The following is a 12,221-nucleotide window of genomic DNA, read 5'->3' as shown; positions in this document are numbered from 1 at the left end:
CATTTTCCCCAGAAACATCCCTGCCAACAGCTCCTTCCAATTTACTTTGGCCAACTCCCTTCTCAGCCCTCTGTAATTTCCCTTGCTTCACTGAAATATTGCTACATCAGACTTGATTTTCGCCCTATCAAGTTTCAAGTAGCCATTTAACTCTGTAAGCCCTCAAAATTCACAGTGTACTGTTCATAAATATGAAATTCAGGTCAAATTGTATTGAATTTCCTGAAGGTGTGGCATTCTCCTGAGGTCCAGAAAATATTGCTTATAATTATCTTTGCTTTATGTGCTGTTGTGTCTAATCATAATGTGAAAGGTTACTTCATTATCTTGGAGATTAGAAGCTTGTTGTGAGACAGCCCTTAGTTTTCCATTTGTAAGTGAGAATTTTGGTTCCTGTTTTGAAAATATTGTCAATATTTTGTAGTAGTAGAATGTTGTGATTTTGTAGTAGTAGAATGTTAGGCAGGATTTGTACTCTTTTAAATATGAAAATTAACCGCCTTTTTATGAAGTGTGTAGTAGAGAACTCTTGTTGAAGCTAGTGAAATTACAAAACATTGATTGAATGTGCAGGCTAGTATTGTAGATGTGAGGATCAGGAGAGCTCTATCCTGTGCCCAGAAGGACAAGAGCTGAGAGCAGAGCTGGAAGAAATAGAGTGGATGAGGTGTGGTCAAAAGCTTGAAATCACAATAGAGAAAGGAGGAAGACATTTCAGAGGTGCTTGTATGGGAAGTCTTATCATTAGAACAAGCATAATGGAGATGAAATAGAAGGAGTTTGATATTTTCAGTTTTTAATAATTATTGGGGTAACCTTAATACTTGTGGAGAAAATAATTTAATCCCTGAAGAAACCCCATGGTTTCCAAACTAGCAACTGGAAAAAAAATGCCCATTTTTTTAATAGTCTGGAATTGCAGAAATTATAGTCAGTGACAGAGCTTAATTTTTGAAAATTAGGAATTATACTTATTAATTATGGGTTTAATTCAAAATTGATGTATCTGACAATCATAACTTTTTTCTCAGATGTAAACAGGAAGTGTTGGTCCTTCACTACTAAGGGAATGCATGCTGTGGGGCAGGCAGAGATAGTCATCCTCTTGCAATGTTTACCTGATGAGAAATCTATCCCAAAGGACATCTTCAATCACTGCATACAGCTTTATCAAGATGCTCTGGCAGGTATAAAGGCATGCTCTAATCACTGAGATGATACTATTAAAATAGTATTTTTTAATGTCAACTTTGCATATATGAGATAGTGATCATTAGAGTAGACCATTTAGCAGGGCAGTAATCTATCTTATTTAGTGTCTTTGTGTTAAATTATACAGAATACATAAAACTGAGCTTTAAACACTTTATTTTGTATTTGTGCAGTTAGAAACCCAGCTGTGCCTTTCTGCCAACTGATTTCATTTTGCAACTTGACATTATTCTTCTGTCTATAGGTAATGTTGTTGGAGAATTGGGCCACTCCTTCTTTACCCAGAGTTTTCTTGGCAGTAGGGAACATGGTGGATTTCTGTATGTCATAGCTACTTTTCAGTCGTTGCAGGATTTGGTGCTACCCAGTCCACCATACCTGTTTGGCATTTTAATTCAAAAATGGGAAACTCCTTGGGCTAAAGTTTTCCCAATTCGTCTCATGCTACGTCTTGGAGCAGAATATAGATGTGAGTAGCTACAGCTATATCATTCAATTTGGGGAAAGAGTAAAGTGGCGATTTCTGACTAATACATTCTTTTGCAGTTTATCCATGTCCATTGTTCAGTGTGCGTTTTCGTAAACCTCTGTTTGGAGAGACAGGGCATACTATTATGAACCTACTTGCGGTAAGTTGTTCACATTTTCCAAGGGAAGACAGTTGTTATGCCTTGGCGATCATGATGTACAAATTGTAGAAATAATTTGCTGTGGTAGCAAAATTATTAACATTAACATAGAAACATAGAATGTTTGGCAGTTTGAATGTTTATATAGTTAAGACTTTACTGATCTGTGATCATGTGGATAAATTCTCTTAACTTTTTTCTTCTGTGAGAACCAGTTATCTATTTGGGATCATATGCTGACATACAGTGCCTTGAAAAAGTATGCAACCTCCAACCCTTCGCTCAAATAAATGATAGATAGATACTTTATTCATCCCCATGGGGAAATTCAACTTTTTTTCCAATGTCCCATACACTTGTTGTAGCAAAACTAATTACATACAATACTTAACTCAGTAAAAATTATGATATGCATCTAAATCACTATCTCAAAAAGCATTAATAATAGCTTTTAAAAAGTTCTTAAGTCCTGGCGGTTGAATTGTAAAGCCTAATGGCATTGGGGAGTATTGACCTCTTCATCCTGTCTGAGGAGCATTGCATCGATAGTAACCTGTCGCTGAAACTGCTTCTCTGTCTCTGGATGGTGCTATGTAGAGGATGTTCAGAGTTTTCCATAATTGACCGTAGCCTACTCAGCGCCCTTCGCTCAGCTACCGATGTTAAACTCTCCAGTACTTTGCCCACGACAGAGCCCACCTTCCTTACCAGCTTATTAAGACGTGAGGCGTCCCTCTTCTTAATGCTTCCTCCCCAACACGCCACCACAAAGAAGAGGGCGCTCTCCACAACTGACCTATAGAACATCTTCAGCATCTCACTACAGACATTGAATGACGCCAACCTTCTAAGGAAGTACAGTCGACTCTGTGCTTTCCTGCACAAGGCATCTGTGTTGGCAGTCCAGTCTAGCTTCTCGTCTAACTGTACTCCCAGATACTTGTAGGTCTTAACCTGCTCCACACATTCTCCATTAATGATCACTGGCTCCATATGAGGCCTAGATCTCCTAAAGTCCACCACCATCTCCTTGGTCTTGGTGATATTGAGACGCAGGTAGTTTGAGTTGCACCATATCACAAAGTCCTGTATCAGTTTCCTATACTCCTCCTCCTGTCCATTCCTGACACACCCCACTATGGCCGTGTCATCAGCGAACTTCTGCACATGGCAGGACTCCGAGTTATATTGGAAGTCTGATGTGTACAGGGTGAACAGGACCGGAGAGAGTACGGTTCCCTGCGGCGCTCCTGTGCTGCTGACCACCGTGTCAGACCTACAGTCTCCCAACCGCACATACTGAGGTCTATCTGTCAAGTAGTCCACTATCCAACTGCAACTGGGATTTTAATCCGTTTAACTGAAATTTATTACTTATGAGTCACATGCTCCTTTCACGGTGGAGCCCAAAAAAACAGGATAAATTGCAAAGCATGAAAAACTAAAAATTTGAAAACTGAAATTTCAGCAGTTCAAAAGTATTCATCCCCCTTTGCTCAGTACTTAGTTGAACCATCTTTCGTGGTTATTACAGCCAGTGGTCTTTTTGGATAAATCTCTGTATTAGCTTTGCACAATGTGATGGAGCAAGATTTGCCCATTCCTCCTTGCAAAATTGTTCAAGCTGTGTCATGTTAGTTGGGTTGCAGTGGTGGACAACAGTCTTAAGGTCTTACCAGAGGTGTTTGATTCTCCATGGTTGCTCTGGCAGTGTGCTTTTGGTCATTGTCCTGCTGAAAGATTAAATTGAATTGACTTTTTTTTTTACATCCTTCACATACATGAGTAAAAATCTATACGTTACCTCTCTCTGAATGTGCAAATTTTAGTAGTTTGTAATAAATTCTATGTACAGTAAAATGTACAACAGAACAGTCTATATAGCATAGAAATACAATTGTGTCAGTGTGAATTAATCAGTCTAATGGGCTGGTGGAAGAAGCTGTCCTGGAGCTTGTTGGTCCTGGCTTTATGCTGCGGAACTGTTTCCCAGATGGTAGGCGCTGGAACAGTTTGTTTGGGGTGATTCAGGTCCCTAATGATCCTTCGGGCCCTTTTTACACACCTGTCTCTGTAAATGTCCTGAATAGTGGGAAGTTCACATCTACAGATGCGCTGGGCTGTCAGCACCACTCTCTGCAGAGTCCTACAGTTCCCATACCAGGCAGTGATACAGCCAGCCAGGATGCTCTCAATTGTGCCCCTGTAGAAAGCCCTTAGGATTTGGGGACTCTGCTGAACTTCTTCAACCATCTGAGGTGAAAGAGGCACTGTTGTGCTTTTTTCACCACACAGCCGGTATGTACAGACCAATCTGTGATGTGTATACAGAAGAACTTAAAGCTGTTCACCCTCTCAACCCCAGATCCATTGATATCATTAGGGGTGTTCTTCTTGTAGTCCACAATCAGCTCTTTTGTTTTTGTGACATTGAGGGAGAGGTTGTTTTCTTGACACCACTATGTCAGGGTGATGACTTCTTCTCTGTAGGCTGCCTTGTTATTATTTGAGATAAGGCCAATCAATGTAGTATCATCTGCTAATTAGCAGATCGGAGCTATGGGTGGTGACACAGTCAGGGTGTACAGAGAGTAAAGGAGGGGGCTGAAGACATAGCCCTGAGGGACTCCTGTGGTGAGGGTAAGAGGGGCAGAAGTGAGGGAGCTCACTCTTATGGTGATTTGACAGGAAGTGTAGGATCCAGCTGCACAAGGCAGGGTGAAGGCTGAGGTCTCTTCTTGTTGAGCTTGGAGGGAATTATGGTGTTGATTGCTGAACTGTAGTCCAAGAACAGTATTCTTACATAAGCATCACTCCTCTCCTGGTCTGTAAGGATAGTGTGTAGAGCTTTGGCTGTTGTGTCATCTGTTGATTGGTTGTGTCAGTAGGCGAATTGTAGGGTGTCTAGTGTGGGTGGTAGGATGCTGCAGATGTAATCCTTGACCAGCCTCTCAAAGCCTTTGCTTATTATTGAGGTGGTGTGACAGGACGCCAGTTGTTTGGACATGTTATCTTGGTCTCTTTAGGGACAATAGTGAATGTTTTGAAGCAGGAGGGCATTCTATACTGGGAGAGAGAGAGATTTAAAAATGTCTGCAAACACACCTGCCAGTTGTGCCGCGCACACTCTGATTGCCCGCCCTGGGATGCCATCCAGTCCTGCAGCCTGGCAGCTGTGGCTATTCACTTGTTGGAAACATCTGAGTACTTCAGCCTCAAAGATGACCAGGGTTCAGGTGGCATCGGCAGCAGTCTTCAGGGACTCAGTGTCCGAAACTTCAAACCGAGTATAAAAAAGATTTAGCTCATCTGGGAGAGAGGCAACTTTAGCTTTGAAGTCTGCAATGGTGTGTAGACCTTGCCATAAGCTGCGTGTGTTGTTGGTGGAAAGTTGTGTCTGGATCTTGTCCCTGTATTGTTTCCTCCTCAGTTTAAGCTTTATAGTAGAGGATAGTAGGTTTTTATCTCTGTATTTAGCAGCATTCATCTTCCCATCAATCCTGACCAGATTTCCAGTCCCTGCTACTGAAAATCATCCCATTAACTTGATACTATCTCTACCATACAATAGGGATGGTGTTACCTGGCTGAAGAGCTGTATTAGATTTATGGCATGTGAACTTCTTAGTGTTGAGGTCGAAAGATGTACTTTAGACTCATCTGACCACAAGACCTTCTTCCTCATGTTTACAGTATCTTCCAAGTGACACTTCGCAAAGTCTTTACGGACAAGGATAGGATATGCTTTTTTATTTAGTTTCTTCCGTAAATACCCTTTTTGCGCAAGGCCTTAGAAATTGTGGAGCCACTTCATCTCCAGTTGCAGCTGATGACCTGCTGCTCACTCAATGACTGTTGACATCACAATAGCCTCTCTTGCAAGCACCATTCTTCTCCGGCTGCTAAGTTTAGAGGGGCAGCCCGACCTAGGCAGTGTGGCTGTGGTTTCATATTTCCACTTTTTCACAATGAGTTCTGGAGATATGTTCAGTGCCTTTCAGTTGATCTTGTACCTTTCCCCAGATCTGTGCTTCTACTATTATTTCCCTGACTTGACTTGCTCTTTTGTCTTTATTTTGGTTTGGTCTATCGAAAACCTCCCATAATGTTGTACCTTACAGAAAGGGGGTATGTGCAGTATTCTTACCAATTCATTGAAAACAGGTGATTGTCCAATTTTCTACATCAATAAATTGGATGAGTTGTTAAAGTAATATATTGCTACTGAGGAAAGTTAACATAGTAATTACAAAGGGAATGAGTACTTTGTTAGCATTTAAATTTTGGTTTATACTTTTTTGTAAATTGCTGGCTGGTTTTGGAATTTTTCTTTTGATTTGACATGATGCACAATGTTTTGTGGATTAGCTCAAAAATCCTACTTAAATGTATTTTAAGTTTAGAAAATGACACCGTGAAATGTGAAAATAGTTGTGGGAGCTGAATACTTTTTAAAAGTAGTATGTAGTATTCAAATGTCATTTGGCAATCTAAAAGAAATGGGTTCAAATCAGGATGTTACAGTAAATCACAGTTTAGGAAGTTCACCAAATGGCTGGTGTGTACCAAATGCTTGTAAATACTACATACCTTATATTGGATGTAGTGAGTTGGTTTGGAAGGGCCTTTGGTCAATACAGCAGATGGTGAGGAGTATTATAGAAAACAATTTTCCCACCAATGACATGCACATCTAAAGGTTTTAATTTTCTGAAAATGCACGAGACAGGAGCAAGCTACTTGGCCCTTCAAGTCTGCTCCAGCATTCAATAAGGTCATGGCTAATCCAGTCTTGGTTCTCAATGGTATTCTTCCATTCTCTTTAACTCCCCTGTGGTTCAAATATCTATCACTGTCTAATGAGATTATAAACATTGAATATATTTAAAATATATTTAACCAATACTGTTAAACCAATACTGTGTCTATGCATACTTGAAATGGGTTTAATTCTTCCAGAGAAAATTTCATCTCTTTGCATGTTTTTAAAAATGATTTAATTAACTTTTGCATTTTTGCTTCAGAAAGGCAATAATGTTTTCAATAGGCTATATGCTAATAAAAGTTTCTTAAGAATTGTGACATATGTTCTTCAGAATCATTTTTGGTTCTCTATTTTTCATCAGATTTCTTCATTGAGTTTTTTGAGAAGGTAATAAAGTGATTGAGGGCATTGTTATGGATACTGTCTACATGGCCTTCAGTAAGGGATTAAAGATGAATATGCTTGGGATCCATTATAGCTTTGTAGTTTGAATTTGGAATTAGCTTACCCATAGGAGACAGGGCAGTGATTCACAGTAGGTGTGTGTGTGTGTGGATTGTTTGAAACAGGATTGGGAAAGGGGAAGAAATCAGAATAAGAATGTGGGGAGGGGTGGAAGAAGTACAAGCTGTTACATGATATGTGAAACTGGGAGAAGAGAAGGTGAAGTAAAGAACTGGAAAGGTGATTTGTGAAAGATAAAGGGCTGGAAAAGATAGGAGAGGACAGAAGACCATGGAAGAAAGGGAAAGGGGAGGAGCTCCAGAGGGAGGTGATGGGCAAGTAAGAAGAAAAGGTGTGAGAAAGAAGCAAGAATGGGTAATGGTAAAAGGAAGGTGGGCAATTACCAGAAGTATGAGAAATCGATATTCATGCCATCAAATTGGAGGCTTCCCAGATGGAATATAAGGTGTTGCACCTCTGACCTGAGTGTGGCCGTATCGTGGCAGTAGAGGAAGCCATGAATTGACATGTTGGAATGGGAAATAGAATTGAAGTGGGTGGCCACTGGAAAATCCCGTTTTTTGTGGAGGATGGAGCAAGGGTGCTCGACGAAGCAGTCTCCCAGTGTACGTCAAGTCTCACCAATGTACAGGAGGTCACACCGGGAGCACCAGATACATGCTCACAGTTGAGATGTCTCCTCACCTGGAAGGACTGTTTGGGGCCCTCAATGGTAGTGAAGGAAGAGGTGTAGGGGTAAGTGTGACGTTTATTCCACTTGCAAGGATTAGTGCCAGGAGGAAGATTAGTGGGGAGGGACGAGTGGACAAGGAAGTCATGTAGGGAACAATCCCCGTGGAAAGCTGGGGTGTGGGGTAGTGTTTGAGATAAAATAGAGGTGTTTAAGAGGCTTTTAGGTAGGGAATGGAGGGATATTGATCTTGTCAGCAGAGATAGGTTTAATTGAGCATCACGTTTGGCGCAGTTATTGGGGATCAAGGGGCTTATTCTAGAGCTGAACTATGTTCTAGGAGAGATTAAAGTTGTTTCTGAAATTTTGGCTGCAGATTTCTATCTACATTTTAAGTTCATTAGTAGTACCAACTGTCATCAAATTTTAAAATTCTGTTAATACATAAAACTTCTGTTTTTGTTTCATTTAGGATTTCAGGAATTACCAATACAAGTTACCTGTCGTACAAGGACTTGTGGTTGATATGGAAGTGAGGAAGACATGTATCAATGTTCCTAGCAACAGATACAATGAGGTATGCCAGATGTTTTCATGTATTCATATGAACTGGGAAGTCCTATGTTAAATCCACACCTGGAGTTGAAGCCTTGTACTTTTTTCTCCTATTCACATGGCTAAAGCTTATGCCAAGTAAATGCTTTCATCGGTTTACTCAATAATGACACAAAAATTACCCTATAATATTCAGCATTTTACAACTACGAGTTGATTTACAAAATTTAAGTGCTCTTTTGGATAGGGATTGGAAATGTTGTAAAGGCCCTTTCAAGAAACAGCACCACAAAATGCTGGAGGAGCTCAGCAGATCAAGTGGCATCTATGGAGGGAAATAAACAGTTGATGTTTTGGGCCGAGGTCCTTCATCAAGGCTGGAAAAGAAGCCATACTGAGAAGATAGGGGGAGAGGAAGGAGTACAAGCTGGCAGGTTTTAGGTGAGACCAGACAAGGGGGAAGGTAGGTGGGTGGGGCAGGGGGCATGACGTATAAAGCTGGAAGGTGATGGTGGCATGAACATTAATATCTCTAACATCTGTTATCCATTACTCTATTTTCTGCAGTATACATCCCCAACCCTTTTTTGTTTACCCTATTCTGGTGGCCCTCTCACTTCTTAAAGTCAAGTTCAAGTTTATTGTCATTCAATAATACATATTATATACATATATGCAACCAAATGAAACAATGTTCCTTCAGACCAAGGTGCACAACACAGTGTGTATAATCACACACAATACAAAGTAATATTACCATAAATACATGAACAAGTAATAAAATATATTCCAGAGATTGGCATTTAGCACAAGGTGTATTTATGACACTAGTCTGAAAGTAAAGAGGATCATACTACTGGTGCTTCATAAGTGATGAGAACTGGTGGTGGAGGGCCTGGGAAAAGAAGCTGATCCCATCCTAACAGGTTTTTGTCCTAATGCTATGGTACTTCCTGCCTGATGGTAGGAGATCAAAGAGATTTTGGAACAGATGGGAAGGATCCTTGACAATGCCGTGCATACACAGTGCTCCTGATAAATATCTCAGATAGGTGGAAGGGAGACTCTGAAGTTCCTCCCAGCAGACCTTGGCAATTCTTTGTAGGGTCTTGTACTCAGATGTCTTGCAATTCCCATACCAGACAGTGATGTGACTGGTCAGGATACACTCAATGATGCTTCTGTAAAAATTGGTTAGAGTGGGAGAGGGTGTGGGGAGAAAAAGAGCCTTGCTTGCCTACATATCCTCAGGAAGTGAAGACGCTGCTGTGCTTATGTGAATAAAGATGCGTTGATGTACTTAGTGAGGTAGTCCATTATATGCACTCCCAGAAACTTGGTGCTCCTAAATCTCTCCACAGAGGAGTCATTTATCTGCAGTGAGGAATAGTCAGCCTGCACCTTCCTAAAGTCTACCATTCTACAAGCCACTCTGCATCCTTTCTGTATGTCTCTTCTCTCCTCTGCCCTCATGACCTGTCCATCACCTCCATCTGGTTTCCTAACTCCTTTCCTTTATTCCAGTACCCTCTCCTATCAAATTCCTTCTTCAGCCCTTTATCTCTTCCACCTATCACCTTCCAGCTTCTCACAACATGTCCCCTTCCCCACCCACCTATCTTCCCCATCACCTGGTCTCATCATTTCACCTGCCAGCTTAGCCTCCTTCCCCTTCCCACCCCCGGTTTATTCTAGCTTCTATCCCATTGCTTTCCAGTCCTGATGAAGGGCTTCAGCCCAAAACGTTGACTGTTTATTTCCCTCTCTAGATACTGCTTAACCTGCTGTGTTCTTCCAGCATTTTGTATGTGTTGCTCAAGTTTTCCAGCACCTGCGGAATCTCTTGTCTCTTTACCCGGCCTTACATAGCTGGATCCTGGACTTCCTGTCAGATTTCTGGCAGGAGGTAAGAGTGGGCTCCCTCACCTCTGACCTTCAACACAGGTGCCCCTTAGGGCTGTGTACTAAGCCCCCTCCTTTACTCTCTGTATACCCATGACTGTGTCGCCATCCACAGCTCCACTCTGCAAATTAAATAGATGATGACACTACACTGATTGGACTAATCTCAAATAATAATGAGGTAGCCTACAGAGAAGAAGTCATCACCCTGACACAGTGGTGTCAAGAAAACAACCTCTCCCTCAATGTCACAAAAACGGAGGAGTTGGTTGTTTTATGGGAAGGATGTAATAGAGAAATGGAGGTCATTTAAGGGTGAAATTATGAGGGTACAGAATCTTTATGTTCCTGTTCGGTTGAAAGGAAAGGTTAAAGGTTTGAAAGCGCCATGGTTTTCAAGGGATATTAGAAACTTGGTTCGAAAAAAGAGGGATGTCTACAATAGATATAGGCAGCATGGAGTAAAGGAATTGCTCGAGGAATATAAAGAATGTAAAAGGAAACTTAAGAAAGAGATTAGAAAAGCTAAAAGAAGTTACGAGTTTGGTTTGGCAAATAAGGTGGAAGTAAATCCGAAAGGCTTCTACAGTTATATTAAAAGCAAGAGGATAGTGAGGGATAAAATTGGTCCCTTAGAGAATCAGGGTGGTCAGCTATGTGTGGAGCCGAGGGAGATGGGAGAGATTTTGAACGATTTCTTCTCTTCGGTATTCACTAAGGAGAAGGATATTGAATGGTGTAAGGTGTGGGAAACAAGTAAGGAAGTTATGGAACCTATGACAATTAAAGAGGTGGAAGTACTGGCGCTTTTAAGAAATTTAAAAGTGGATAAATCTCCGGGTCCTGACCGGATATTCCCCAGGACCTTGAGGGAAGTTTGTGTAGAGATAGCAGGAGCTCTGATGGAGATCTTTCAGATGTCATTAGAAACAGGGATTGTGCCGGAGGATTGGCGTATTGCTCATGTGGTTCCATTGTTTAAAAAGGGTTCTAGAAGTAAGCCTGGCAATTATAGACCTGTCAGTTTGACATCAGTGGTGGGTAAATTAATGGAAAGTATTCTTAGAGATAGTATTTATAATTATCTGGATAGACAGGATCTGATTAGGAGTAGCCAGCATGGATTTGTGCGTGGAAGGTCATGTTTGACAAACCTTATTGAATTTTTTGAAGTAGTTACGAGGAATGTTGACGAGGGTAAGGCAGTGGATGTAGTCTATATGGACTTCAGCAAGGCCTTTGACAAAGTTCCACATGGAAGGTTAGTTAAGAAGGTTCAGTCGTTAGGTATTAATGCTGGAGTAATAAAATGGATTCAACAGTGGCTAGATGGGAGATGCCAGAGAGTAGTGGTGGATAATTGTTTATCGGGATGGAGGCCGGTGACTAGCGGGGTGCCTCAGGGATCTGTTTTGGGCCCAATGTTGTTTGTTATATACATAAATGATCTGGATGATGGGGTGGTAAATTGGATTAGTAAGTATGCTGATGATACTAAGGTAGGAGGTGTTGTGGATAATGAGGTGGGTTTTCAAAGCTTGCAGGGAGATTTATGCCGGTTAGAAGAATGGGCTGAACGTTGGCAGATGGAGTTTAATGCTGAGAAGTGTGAGGTTCTACATTTTGGCAGGAATAATCCAAATAGAACATACAGGGTAAATGGTAGGGCATTGAGGAATGCAGTGGAACAGAGAGATCTAGGAGTGACAGTGCATAGTTCCCTGAAGGTGGAGTCTCATGTAGATAGGGTGGTGAAGAAGGCTTTTGGAACGCTGGCCTTTATAAATCAGAGCATTGAGTACAGAAGTTGGGATGTAATGTTAAAATTGTACAAGGCATTGGTAAGGCCAAATTTGGAATATTGTGTACAGTTCTGGTCACCGAATTATAGGAAAGATATCAATAAATTAGAGAGAGTGCAGAGACGATTTACTAGGATGTTACCTGGGTTTCAGCACTTAAGTTACAGAGAAAGGTTGAACAAGTTAGGTCTCTATTCATTGGAGCGTAGAAGGTTGAGGGG

At 41.2% G+C, this 12,221-nt stretch overlaps 1 protein-coding gene across 2 annotated transcripts in view; it reads left to right on the top strand.

Moving 5' to 3' along the window:
• Window positions 1-12,221, top strand: part of zfyve9a (zinc finger, FYVE domain containing 9a) — a 152,671-nt gene that overhangs the window by 116,802 nt on the left and 23,648 nt on the right. For both annotated transcript variants that reach the window (XM_073063003.1, XM_073063004.1), the window contains 4 exons: window positions 1,032-1,187; window positions 1,457-1,681; window positions 1,759-1,841; window positions 8,214-8,318. In XM_073063003.1, the coding sequence (XP_072919104.1) occupies window positions 1,032-1,187; window positions 1,457-1,681; window positions 1,759-1,841; window positions 8,214-8,318 (569 nt within the window). The remainder of the gene's footprint in view (window positions 1-1,031; window positions 1,188-1,456; window positions 1,682-1,758; window positions 1,842-8,213; window positions 8,319-12,221) is intronic.

Source organism: Hemitrygon akajei, chromosome 12 (assembly GCF_048418815.1).
Source record: "Hemitrygon akajei chromosome 12, sHemAka1.3, whole genome shotgun sequence".
In the NCBI taxonomy this organism is placed as follows: domain Eukaryota; kingdom Metazoa; phylum Chordata; class Chondrichthyes; order Myliobatiformes; family Dasyatidae; genus Hemitrygon; species Hemitrygon akajei.
Note: the sequence above shows the minus strand (reverse complement) of the source record. Positions and strands in the feature narration are given on the sequence as shown.